Below are 13,880 nucleotides of genomic sequence, written 5' to 3' on the forward strand. Positions count from 1 at the left end.
GGAATACTCCTGTAGCAGCTGAGCTGATGGCAACTTTATAATTTCTAAAAAAAGTGCCTATAGTTTTCACACTAGTGACATTTTCAGTTCCTTTAGCAAGTCTTCTGTTTCTAGGGACCTAATAGAATTCTTGATATTTTGTACGTAAGCAATGAAAATATCGGCATTCTGTGGTTGTATTAAGAAAATGACACCTGTTACAATCAGCAGCTTCAAATCAATTACAGGCTTCAAATCAATATAGAGTCACTAGTGTGCTGTCTGTTGTGATTTTTAAAGTAATATTAAATGAATGCAGTACTTAAAAATTGAAATTGCCCTAAGTTCTTTGAATTGGTACTCTAGACTACTGTCTTGGTTTTGACCACTGTGGTGTGCTGCCTAGTTATTGAAACATTGTTTCAGGGTTTTGTCATTCTGTCCAGTTTGCCCTAATTAGGCGATGGCTGTTCTAAATAGTATCCTCTCTTCATGATAAATACACAAAAATAAGTTGAGCATGTATTTTGAATGAAAGTCTGATGAATGATAAACATAACCTCAGTGTGTTGCAGTCTTCTCAGTGCTTTTCTGTTTCCTGTAATGCCTCTTAACTGATCCCTTTTTTCTGCTTAGCTGTCTTTTCCCAGGAAGTTCTGACAAACAATAGGAGTCATATTTCTTCTGTAAAATGAGTTTAAAGCTGTATTCGATGTTTCTCTTTATTTTGCTGTGATTCTTCATTGTTGTAGCCTCCTTTTCCTTGTTCAAGAGTTGAAAATGTTTCTTCAGAAATGACAGCTCAAATTAATGAAAAAACTGCTGCTGTCTTGCTTGAGAAAGCTTGTCCCAAAACAGCCTTACTGTTTTTGTTACAGATAATGTCTTTTTGGGGTCCTGGGCATGTATAAATGCTGTCAGTGCAAAGAATAGTTAAATGATTAATGAAAGGAATAAATTTACTTGCTACGTTTCGGTGATTTGCTGTACTGTGTTTAAAGTAATTTGGAATTTTTATTGTCAGAAATGTGTTTAAATGCTTCTTAGCTCTGTGCTTCTCATTATCTGATTATTTTCAATTATGTCATTTTTGTAAACATCACAAAGCATGATAGTTTTACGTGGTAGTACGTGACTGTCTGCTTCTACTGAGCTGATCCATGAATGTTTGGGTTTTTCTGTATAGAATGGAAGGGGATTCCCAAGAAGTCTGAAAATGAAGTAGCTCAAAATGGAGGTGCAGAAGCTACACATAATGAACCAGTGTCACCTATACCTAAAGCTTTACCTGTTCCAATTCCTGTTCCCATGCCTGCACCAATAACAGTACCTCCTCCACAGGTGAGAGTTGCTTCTCATTTGCTCTAGATAGCTAAACAAAACCTTACTTTAAATAATAATTCAGTATGGCAATACGTGAGTTAAAGAGAGGGAGGAAACACAATGAATGCTAACTAGTTGATTCTCTGTATGTGTTTGACATGTTGTTGTCTCTTCTGGTTGAAAATGCACTTGTTAGCAGACTGGCTGTGCTGTCAATTTATGAAGATAACTTTCCTGTGCTATAAATCAAGTACGCGCCTGAAATCCATTGTATGAGCTTCTTCAAATAAAAGAGCAATATTGTCTCATAGAAGAACATTCCTTTTCTGCTAAGCCACAGTGGCAATGAAAGGCTTGAAAACACCTGAACCCATTAGGGTTTGGAGCATGTTTTGTGCTCAGAGGAGCAGAGAAATCTGGTTTGATTTCCCTGAAAAGGGATGTAGTTTGCATGTACCAGAACAGCCCTGGGAACTGAGTCAGCACGTGGTTAGTGGGAATGATGGAGGATTTGCTCCAAAACCTTGTTGCTGCTCTAATGCTAACGTAGACAGCATGTATGTGTGTCTGCCAGGTCTTTATTTGAATTATTGTAGTACTGTACTTCTAATATCTGTTCTCTCAGTCCTGGATAAATTACTGCAGTAGATTCTTTTTACTAATGGGCTGAATCGCATCCTGTCAGTTTTGTGATTGCCTTTTTTTTTTACCTGTTTTGGGAATTAATTTTCCTCACTGTTGGCTTAAATAAGCTATAGACCTTCTAAAATATGCACATTACTCTCATGTTTGTTCATATTATGTACACTCTCTTTGAACAGCCTTTGGGAATTCAATATAAAATTTTTCATACTCTTCCTTTGTTGTTATAATGGTTCTTTAGTCAAAGCTAGTGTTGTATGTTCATTTGCTAAGAGAACACTGAAATTTTACCAGTAGTTTCAGTAGCGTGTAGTAATAATTACGCCCTCCAGTGTTTTATAATCTATATTTCTTTTAGCTTTACTTACTGACAGACACGTTACTACTTTTATAGTAATGGTTTCTTTCTTGTCACTGTTAAAATAGTAGTATACCTTATTCCAAATTGGAGGAAGTGTGAATAAAACTATTTCCCATCTTGAGAAAATACGATTTATGAACTACAATATGGCAGACACTTAGAAGAGATCGAGAACTCAGATTATTTGAAGACACGTATAATTTAGCCAATTATGTGATTTGAGAACATTGTATGTTGAATTTTGTATTGTTTTGACACGGAATTCCTGAAATGCTGTAAGGTATTATTAGTAAATGAACATGTAAGTCAAATTTCTAATTTTAGAGCTTTTTAATACCCATTAACTACATTACAGAGTAGTGATTTTGTTTATTTTCTTTAAATCCATGCTGGAAAAGAAAGTGTAAAGAAAAAAACAACAAATTTCAGAATATATTGAGTGTGCTGATTACTTGTCTCGGTCTCGCCAGCATCAGTTTTTACTATGGCAAAGAAACCTGTGTCTTCACAAATTCAGGCCAGGATCGGGCCTGTGTTTAGTCCTCAGCTTTGGTTTCAGTGTGAACTTTTTGATGCTGGCTTATACTTGACCAATTCAGTTGTCTGGCCATAAAATTACAATAATTTAATAATTTGTAAATAGTTTTTAAAACTTACAAATTAAGTTCAGCTGTGAGGTTAGCGCTGTTGGTAGTAAAAGTAACATGTTTTATAATATGCAAATATGACCTAATACCTAAAGAAAAAAGCTCATTATATTCCACTTCTTTTGTTTAAATAACTTTGTAATTGCATTTTAATCAGCTAATGTATTTTTGTCCTCTGATACAAGCAGAACTGCTTTCATTTGTGTTTGGCCTCGGTGTTGGGGACTGTAGGAGGTGGGCAGGTTATTGTGAGTGCTGGGTAGCTGCTGATGCTGTCCAGCCTGCAGTGGGCATCAGTACAGTGGTAGCAGGTTGCTCGACCCGTCTGTCCAGCTGCTCTCCTGTTAGCCTGGAAAGCACCCTGCCCACCCTGGTCCCTCTGACTGGAGAAGCAGCTTTGATGCGTGTGGCATGTCAGAACAGGCTTTGTGCATTCTCCTGATTCAGGCTGCAGTGGTCAAGCATAGGGCTGCCCGACAGATAACCCCAAGCAGCTTTGCCTGCATGATTCCTATAACTTACTCTTTTCTCACTTCTTGACCTCCCTTTTTGTTGTGCTTTCTCCCTCTTTCTGCACTCCAGTCTCCTCCCAAGTAAACAACTCTCCACTAATTATTTTTTTTCACATTGGTCACAGTTCTGCTGCATCACTACTCAGATTTGTTCTCATGATACAATTGCCTAAGTAATATTGTCCTTGTATGGTGTTCCTGCATGTGGTTACCTATACGCTGTTGGCCTCACAATGAAGACCCTTTTCCCCGTTAGATCGCTAGTGCTCCTTTCTGGATATCTGTGAAGTCTGGCTGTTCACGAAGCACCCTGTTAACCACCTGCAAAATCCAGCCATCCCTTATGCCACTCTCAGTAACTTGTCAGCTTCTCACATTGTTATCTGTCATGTCTGTCCGGTTCTTATGTTGTGTCCAGTAGCTTCTCATGCCCCTAATGCCCCTAAAGACCTTTCACGTGAAGCTTAACTTCAGGCCAGGGCCTAGTCAGCAGCTGTGTGATCTGCCCACAGCCGTAACAAGCCCTCGTGTAAGGCTGGGATGGGAAGGAGCTGCATCACTCCTTTCTCTGTTAGAGACTGAGTGGGCCTTCTGTACCCCCTGCCCCTGTATGGGCCAGACACTTAGGGATGGAGCCCTGCTCTGCTGGACATTGCCTGTGAGCGGTGTAACTAACTGCGGCCTGACCTCCTGTTGTTGCCAGTATCACATTGACCCATGAATGCAACCTCTGTGTAGCAAGGCACTTAAAATCAATAATGTCCTTCTGAGAGTGATAGCCTGTGTAGGCAAGTCTGATTCTTTGGCCTCAGTAGCGCACCCGGTGTCTTCTCAGCTGCAGGGTCCTGAGTTGTTGGCAGGATAGGTGGAATACTGTGGTTGGGTTGTGTTGCTGGAGTGAGCCCTTTTCGTTCCTGTAGATTCACATCTCTCAGCTGTTGCTGAATCTGGTCCCACTCCTGCAGGTCTGAGTAATCCACCTCAGTGGTCTGCTCTGAGGGTAGGTCTGTGATTATTTTTAAGTCATATTGCAGTTTCCAAGACCAGCTTAAGTCTATTTCTTCGTTATTGAGAGTCAGTTTCAGTTAATAGCACTTGTGATACCACTTGTGTTGCACATTCATTGACGAGGTTTTGGGCAATTGGTGTTCCATTCTCCTGGCAGAGCTTGGTGTTACCCTACCGAACTGCAGTTCTTTTACAGTGAACCATGGCTCGGGCTTTGCCAGGGCTATACAGTGAAGTCCAGGGGGTTTGCTGTGGCCACACTTTCTGTAAGTTTCCCAATACAACCCAAAGTTCCTTTATTTAATGGGTTTTCAGCCAGAAACCAGAGTTCACGTTGAGTGTGTACCTCCCAAATTTTCTGATGTATTCCTCCATCCCACTTGCTCCATCTCTGTATAACTAGATGTGGGAGTTGTGCGTTGGTCCAATATTGATCCCGTACCCTTCTTACAGAAATTGGCAGACTCTTCATTTGCAGTCTTCCTGCTAGAGACCCCAGGTGCACTTAGATATGTATTTACTTGTCTTGTAGCACTGTAGGTAGACTATGCTCCTTTGGTTCACAGGGCCACTGATTCTCCTTCAAGTCAAGTCTGAGATGTGTGCGGTAAGAAATAGTTGTAACTGGACACAGGTCAAACCCCAAGACATAGTCATTGAGATGCACCTGGCAGTCTGTGCAGTAGAGTTACTGAGAGGTTAGTTATTCCAGTTTCCAAAGCTGCTAGTGAAATACCAGGTGTTCACAGTATTTTAAATTAGATGTTGTGACATTTATGCACAGACTTTTACCGCATTCCTTTTCTCTTGCTGCTTAAAGGAAAGGTTTTAACGTGTTACTTAGTTATATATGAGAGGGTTAACTTTTTAGAAAAAATTAAGTACAGCAGTTAAGCTTGAATAATTAGGTATGAATATTCTCTAATATGTATCTAAGTCATCTTCCTTTGATGTTACTTCTGTTCTGGTTTCATCATAGTATTTTAGTATTCATTATACATTCTCAAGCCATTGCAGACACATGCTTCATGCACTGTTTTCTCAGATTTTGACTACTTGAGGACTGACAGCACTGAGCAAGTTTCCCCTCTTTTTTAAACCTTTTTGCCTTCTTGATACCCCTCCTCAGTTCCTTCTGCTACATGCACACTCTGCATGTGAACACTTGCTTCACAGAACATTACTGCGATCAACAGATCTGTCACTATGTCTAGCTAATTTTGTAAGTTGTCATTCTTTGAAGGAGTGCCCTGTAAAACAACCAAGAAGCCCTACCGAGACTATTAGGTTACTGTGGGTTTGGAGCATATTTTCTAAGGTTTTAACTATGATTGGTGGAAACACCTCTAGGGTTACTCAAAGTTAATGTTATCTAGCTAGCTTTGGCCTTGTATGGTACTCCTGGATACGCTTACATGTGCGCTGTTGGCCTTGCAAGGTCCTAGCCCCCAGAAGGTCCCCAGCGCTCATTTCTGCTTTTCTCTGAACTTCAAGTTCTAATGTGCCTCAGCTCACCAACCTAGCTGTTGGTAGAGAACTTGGAACAGAAGTTTGAAGTGGTATCAGGTGCTTGGCAGCTTTAGCAGCTTCTCCAGGTTTAAGGAGAGTATTTTGCTTGCTTTGGTTTAACGCCACTTCTTTTGGTTCTGAGAATAAAGCAGTAAAGGCTTTTCCTTCCTTACTCTAGAAATAAAAAATGAGTTATGAAGGGTCTTGGTATAGTAGTTCTGAAATTTTGATGGTCCTGGAGGGGAGTCAGTTGTGATCACTTGAGTACACAGCTCTCCTTTGCTTTAATAAATCAATTTAAAATGCAGAGCATATTTTGATTTAAACTTTTCCTTTTGATTCCCACACATTTAATGTAGTTTTTATAATAAGCTCATAAATCTGAGTCAAAGGACCAATTTAATTTAAATCAGTTTTCTTTCAGAGCTTCATATAAATCAGAATTAAAAAAAATAAATGAATAAGGAAAAAGTAGTCACTCATAATATACAAACTCAGGTAGCAAAAAAAGAAAAAAAAAGGGTTTTAGTTGCTCTGAAGTTGTGTGCATTATAGTGTTTCATGCTGGGTGGTAAAACTGATTCAAGCTACTGTGTAAAGGATATATTTAGATGGGTTACCAGCATGCATTAATATCGATTTACCATGGAGAGTAATTTTTCCTTTAAGAACAAAGGCAAACAAGACAAATGTTGATACTTTAAGTTGTAGGAGTTCTTTGACTGCTAATTAGATCAGTCATGCACGTCACCTTGTTGCAGAGTGATACAAGGTAGCTTAAATTTTCTTGTTTTGATGGACAAAGCGCAGAAGACAGCAGTCCACCAACAAATAATCCATTCAGTCTTCAGGTAACACATTTTTCCCTTTCCCTTTTTCTTAGGTTCCACCACATCCATCAGGTCCTCCTGTGGTTGGTGCACTCCAGCCACCTGCTTTCACAGCACCTTTAGGAATCCCACCTCCTGGATTTGCTCCTGGAGTGCCACCGCCACCACCACCTCCATTTTTACGACCTGGTTTCAACCCAATGCATTTACCCCCAGGTATATTTATATGTTTTTAGAAATATTAAGTTATTTTTTCAACCATATAGTAAATAAAAGCATCTGCCATATAAACTGCACACATATGTTTTGATAAAGTGATACTGAATGTTAATATATACTTTTTTATAGGCTTTCTTCCTCCTGGACCGCCACCACCGATAACTCCTCCAGTATCTGTTCCTCACACTCCGGCAGTAAACATCCCAAATTGTAAGTGTTTAAATCTTGGGCAAGCAGCAGTAGAAGGAAGGTATCGTGCAAGCAGAAAAGCTGACTTTGTTTAATATGTCAATGCATTGTTTCTTAGCTACAGCAACTGGTGTAAATGAGGACACTACAAAAGATTCATCTGTAGGAAATCCCATCCCAACAGTGGTTTCTGGATCCAGAGGCAATGCTGAAACTACCGATAGTTCTAAAATATATGCGACTGTTCCACCTCCTGTAGCGCCTACTAATGTACCTGCTCCTGTCACCCAAGCTATTCCACTTCTTGGTAAGTTCATTTTTGTATGTATTCTTCAGTTCATTGTTCCCTGAATTTAAAATACGATTTTGATCTTGCTGCTGACTTACAGTTCATTGGAAAGTAAAGCAGATTTTTCTGAACTTGAAATTTCTGCCTTTCTGTTGGCTTTTAAATAATTTTTAGAGGCTTGATTTTCTACAGAAGGAGCAGTAATTTTTTTTTATTACTGAAGATCTGTTTTCTGAAGAAACAGAAAAGACGTAACATTGAAGTTACAAATTCAGGACAGAATGAAATGCTGTCTACTTTTAACAAATTGAGGCCATAAAAAAAACTTACAACAAAACATCTGTATGACATATGAACTATGTTTTAGATTTAACTATTACGTGCATAAAATTAACACACAGAGAAACAGCATTTTTTTTAGTATATTTTTAAAATCTGATAATATGGTATACTATTTATGTATGGAATAAATTATTTTAATAAAATGAAGAAGCAAAAGTTTTTATTCAGCCCTGTAGTATTACAGGTTTTGAAACCTTTGTAACTGTATATTACCTTATTTAAATACTGCAAAATAATATTTTGACTAGCAAAAGCAAGCTAACTTTGGATATCTTTCATAAATTACTCTTCACTGTATGATGGCCACAAAAATGGCCATCAGGGCCACAAAAATGATCAGAGGGCTGGAGCACCTCTCCTATGAGGAAAGGCTGAGAATGTTGGGGCTGTTCAGCCTGGAGAACGCTGCAGGGAGACCTTACTGCAGCCTTCCAGTACTTAAAGGGGTCTATAGGAAAGATGGGAACAATCTTTTTAGCAAGGACTGTTGTGACAGGACAAGGAGTAACAGTTTTAAACTAAAGGAGGGTAGATTTAGACTGTATATAAGGAATAGATTTTTTACAGTGAGGGTGGCGAAACATGGGAACGGGTTGCCTGGTGAGGCAGTGGAGGCCCCATTCCTGGAAACATTCAAGGCCAGGTTGGACAGGGCTCTGAGCAACCTGGTCTGGTTGAAGATGTCCCTGCTCACTGCAGGGGGGTTGGGCTAGATGACCTCTAAAGGTCCCTTCCAACCCAAAGCAGTCTATGATTCTGTTCTATGATTCTATGTTTTCTTGCTATTCTATTCTATTCTATTCTATTCTATTCTATTCTATTCTATTCTATTCTATTCTATTCTATTCTATTCTATTCTATTCTGTTCTGTTCTGTTCTGTTCTGTTCTATGAGAAGAACTTGGTCAGATCTTTAAAGAGCGTGCATATTGTTTAATGTTACTGAGGTCTGCTAAATATTTATTTTAGTATGGCCTTTTATGGGTCAGTGTCAAGAATATACTCAAGAGACTTGTTTCTTATAAATTTTAATGAGTTTATTACATTTATGGGAATTCAGACCTCTAAAAAAGAGCCTAACAAGTGAATGAAAAAGCTAATTTTGTTGTAGTGTGTTTCTGCCTGGAATTTTACAGTGTACACTGAAAAAAACCAGAGATTTGTCTTCCTGAGAGCTTACTGCTCTATTGGATTTGATGGCTAAATTTTCCAGTCATCACCAGTGATTTTTGGATCCTTCATGTTGGAAACTCGAAATAAGACCCTCTTAAAAGGCTTTTTTCAAAAAGTGAAGAGCTGCTTCTCTCTGAAAACCAGTCTGCTTTTTAAAACCTATCAAGGCAGCAAGGTAGATATGCAAAACCAGCAGCTAATTGTTTTAGAGTGTCTTGGACACTTGGCAAACAGAGAAAAGCATAAAAAAAATTTCCATGATGATAACATGGATTGGGAGAAAATTGTAGTGATGAGGATTATCAGACTCTGCATTTAAGACAATCACCTTTTGGTGATAGTTACACTTTTTGTAAGTGCAATACAGTATTACCAGATTTTTGAAGTTTCATGGTACTACGTCTTGTATGGCATAACTTGAACTTCTTATTCCACGCCTTTGGAATGTATTAAGTTACTGTGCAGTTTGCTGTATTGCTATACACATAAGAAAAAGGTTTTACAAAATTAAGATCAGAGTGAAGTAAATTATATAACTACATTAGTTACTTGGAAAGTAGCTTTTTTTTCATTCTTACAAATTCAACGAACTTGAATTTGATAAATCTGAAGATCAAGAACATACCTTTGTTTTTACTAACTTTTTTTACCGAGTAATTGAAGCAGATAAAGTTGGGCAGAGCAACTTCTCTTGACGTTCAGTCTCATCAGCAAGGGGGATAGAGTTTTTATAAGATTTGCATGTGTGAGCTTATGGAGTAGTCCTGAAGCAATAGCTTAGATATCTGTGTCTTTACTTAAGTAATAGCATTTTCTGTGGATGAGTGTCTTACTTTAAGAAATTGTTATTTATAATCAAGATGTTACATGAAATCCTTCCATCATGGCATTTTGGAATTAAGGGGGACTGTTCACAATCTGATACAAGATACAAGAAAACTAGAAGAAACAGATTATAATGTTTTACATTATAAAAGATAAAAGATTAATATCAGTTTCTTTGCTTTTAAAACTTTGCAGTAGGTTGACACAAATGAAACTGTCTTCTTAAAACCACTTTGATTCACTTACCAATTTCATGTGAGAGTCCAGATTTGATCTCTGCCTAGGGTGGAATAAAAATGTGAAATAGGTGATGTTTTCCGCCCCTCATGCTGATCTAGATAGCAAAGAAGTGTCCCTTGAAGTCTTGCCCTCCCCATCCTTGAGTTCAAGAGCTGGCCAGGCTGCATCGTCATTCCTGCCTTCCTTTTCATTCTGTGTGTCAGGTTTCACTCCTAGGGAAGTCAAAGCATGGGAAATGGAGTGTGCCAGGGTTTCACCACGTGTGCGGACATGAGATGCAGTCTGCTTATGCATCCCGGAGCCCAGAAGCGCTTGCAGGCTTGGCAGTTTAAATGTAGCCTTAGTACCTGGCCTCCAGTCTTACGCAGGTCGGAGGCAAATGAACTGGACCAAGTAAATGAGTAGGTAGAGCATCACCCTCAGTTAGCTGTGGGAAAGTGCAGGCAAGAGAAATCAAATGCTTCAGACTAAAGGACCTCATGTTCGCAAGTATACGGTTTAGCAGTTTGAATAGATGGCTGATCGTGTGGCTGGTTTCTCACGAATTCCTCAAAGTGCTCGTTAAACATTCCCGTGCCGTGGCTCTCCAAGCTGAGATAAGAAGGTGGAAGAAAGATTTGTTTGACAGCATCGTGAAGTATGTCACGAGGACTCTGCTTGGGGAAATAGGTGTGAAGGGGCTTGAGTAGTGTAACATGAAGAATGAAGAAACGTTCTTCGGATATTTGGGCAGGATAGAAGAACTTCAGCAGGCTGAATTCAAGGAATGAAGATTGCCCTGAAGAGACTGTCATAGAAATCTAAACCTTGCTTGAGAACACCTTATGTAATCTGTACAAACGCAGGAGCTCTTTTCTAATTTTTGTAACTTCAGAATGGAGCTTATCTATCTATCTGTTCAGTTTTTATATGGAAGATGTGTTACAAAGTAATTCTAAATTGATTATTGTAAGATTTCATGTGCTTTCTTAGTAATGTAAGTTACATTCTGTTTCATCTCCACTAATTTCATTCATTCTTCCGATGTAATTCTTTCATCACTTCCAACAAAGACATGTTTGTGCTTCGGAGGAGTGATCCCTCATGGACATTGTGTCTGAATTTTTTTGTGCTGACTTCTAAAAACCACCCTCAGGTTGTTTTGATTTAGTTGTATCCTTGATCATATTCGCTGCTGTTAGAGCTTCTTGTTCTTAATTTGAACAAGATTATCCAGACTGTAACTGGTTTTGTGAGTGTGTGCTCATATGTCATTTTTTAAATGGTCTGCAGAGCAGATATTTTTAGACTCCTTTTACGTGTGCATATTGCAGAAAGTGACAGGCTTTTAAATCATTTTTGATTTGCCACCTTGTTCTTAGTGTTGAGCAAATGCTGTAATTTGGACCAGTAATAAACTGCTGTTGCAGATGCTGTGTTTCAAATATTCAGATTCTGTGATCTATTATCTTGATTAAATACACCATATTGCAGTTTGTAGGTTCCGATCTAGTGCTCTTTTTACCAAAATTCCTACAGTGATAATCACATATTATCAAAGATTAATTATACTGTAGTTCTCATCGAACTTGGTATTCCTTTCCTGTTAAAGCATGCTAAATTATTACTCTTTTCTCCCTTGCTGGTTTGTGCTTAAGTAACTACATGGTCTTTTTGTAATCTGCATTAAATGAGAAAAGGCAGACTACAATATTCTCTGAGCTCCTCAGAGTATTGCTATATTATAAAGTGGATACTTCCTTCACAGGAAGGATGAGCTTTTTATTAATACAGGATATGAACAGTGACAACCTAATACCTTTCCAGTTTTCTGGTAATAGCCCATTTTAAAAGCATAACAAACACTGCATGTTTGCTAATTACGGATGACTGTTGCTTGCATAATACTACCGAATGAGAATTCAGAGGTAAGGGAACATGAACTCTGCAGAACCGGTCATGGAATTCAGTTTTGCCTTGATGATTCCCTTGACCTGGATCAGTTTAGTGTTTATGTTTTATAAAGCAGGAATTTTACAAGTCTTAGTACCAGCAGCCAACACTGTACCCATAACATAGTTTGACTCTCACATCCTTGTCTAAGCATCTTACCTGAATAGGAGCAAGCTCCTGCTGGCGGCAGTGATGGGCTTTGACTGCCCTGAAAAGTGTTGGTTGTCATCTGCGGCAAGTTATTTAGGCTGTGAATCGATATTTAGGCTTTCTTTCTTTACAGTCTTGGCCTGGTCTAAAGGATTCCATATCAAACTCCAGAAAAAGACACAAGACTTACAACATTGTCCCTCTTTCAAGAATTTCCTGGTAGTATTTAATGCTCTGGTTTTAAGATGCAACATTCCCTGCTGGAGAACAACAGGAGAGTTGATGTGACATGCTAAATGTGGCAGAACATACCAAACTCAAAGTGTAAACCTTTAGCCCGTTCTGCTGGAGTTGTAAGCTTTTGACTTCTTGTTCTTATACGTATTTCCATCAGATTTGCAGAGGAGGTGTATCTGAAGCAGGATTGCTGCGTCAGATACAGAACACACCATTCCTGCCCTTGCTGTCTTGTAACAGCACAGCTGAGAAGTAATTTAATGGATTGTGAGACACTAATTGCTTACTGAGCAGAGTTCAGTTTAAAAAAAACAAAACAAAAACACCACGCTATGTTCTCAGTTACGTTAGCATTTGTAACACTGAAAATTATCACAGGGGAATGTGGGATTTGTCCAGCCAGAAGGGAAGAGAATCAGAAATTAAATTACAGTGACACAGAAATTTGGCTTTTTACCTAATTTATCAAAACAGTAAGGAGGACTCCTGTGATCTCTCTGGATCGAAGAAACTTCTTCAGGACAGCTGTAGCGTTTTGGGCTATGTCTTACGAGTAAAGTGAAATTATGAAACGTTTTACACTGTGTGATTGTTCTTGCACCTCTGAAACAACACTCGTGGTGGCGATGGGTTTTCCTCGTACGCTTGCATCTGTGTTCTTCCTAGTAAACCCTCTTCGCAAGTTCTGAGGAGCTTCCACTGTGCATTGCTGGTAAAAGTTACAAATAAAAACAAGGTGTGAAAGGAGTCTATGTTGTTACACATTTGAACAGAATGAACATACTAGGTGTCAGGCCTGAGGATTGTCTTGCTGGTGCTAAAAGCTACACCTTGTAATAAAAGCTGTGTTGTCGCCCAGTTACGCGGAGTAAGCAGCTGGTGAAAGGGCTGGCCGCATTTCATAGCCATAAGCAAGAAAACAAGGTTAGCTACCACAAAAAGGCTTACAGTTATGAAAAGAATGAATAAAATACAGGCTGGGGCAGAAAAATTCCATCACTCGTCTGCCCAGGTATGAGATGGTCATTAAACCACTTTATTCCTTCTCTAGGAGCTCTGGTAGGGCATTCCACGTTTGACAAACTATTTAAATTTGCCATGCTGTCTTTGCCTATCTAAGATATCAGAGGGCTTTAAATTTTCCTAGACATTGCATGTGCAATCTGTACCACTACTTTTACTGAGCGTTTTCAGTAAATCTGGGTGCGTTTCTGGACAGCTCATTGAGAGTAAATTTTTAATTGGTGTCTGATTTGTCAGCACAGCGAGGAAGTTCCGGTAGTACTTTCTACAGCGTACTTCAGCCTGAAAATGTGAGTGGGCTGATTTCAAATAAAAAGTGTTCAGCTATCTTGCTGATGTAGTCCAGATTGAAAGAGAACGAGTTTCAGATACCATTGTGCTGCTTCTGTGCTGCATTTTGTGTAAAAATAAGGTTGAGAAACTACTCATACTTGTTGAATTTAAAAAATCT

General features: G+C 38.9%; 1 protein-coding gene across 4 annotated transcripts in view; it reads left to right on the plus strand.

Annotated features, from left to right (window-relative positions):
- The window catches only part of SCAF4 (SR-related CTD associated factor 4), a 48,563-nt gene that overhangs the window by 30,219 nt on the left and 4,464 nt on the right, over window positions 1-13,880 (plus strand). For all 4 annotated transcript variants that reach the window (XM_075433001.1, XM_075433024.1, XM_075433011.1 and 1 more), the window contains 4 exons: window positions 1,166-1,320; window positions 6,865-7,027; window positions 7,160-7,240; window positions 7,338-7,526. In XM_075433001.1, coding sequence (XP_075289116.1) covers window positions 1,166-1,320; window positions 6,865-7,027; window positions 7,160-7,240; window positions 7,338-7,526 — 588 coding nt within the window. The remainder of the gene's footprint in view (window positions 1-1,165; window positions 1,321-6,864; window positions 7,028-7,159; window positions 7,241-7,337; window positions 7,527-13,880) is intronic.

The sequence above is a fragment of the Opisthocomus hoazin genome, chromosome 1, assembly GCF_030867145.1.
Source record: "Opisthocomus hoazin isolate bOpiHoa1 chromosome 1, bOpiHoa1.hap1, whole genome shotgun sequence".
Lineage (NCBI taxonomy): Eukaryota > Metazoa > Chordata > Aves > Opisthocomiformes > Opisthocomidae > Opisthocomus > Opisthocomus hoazin.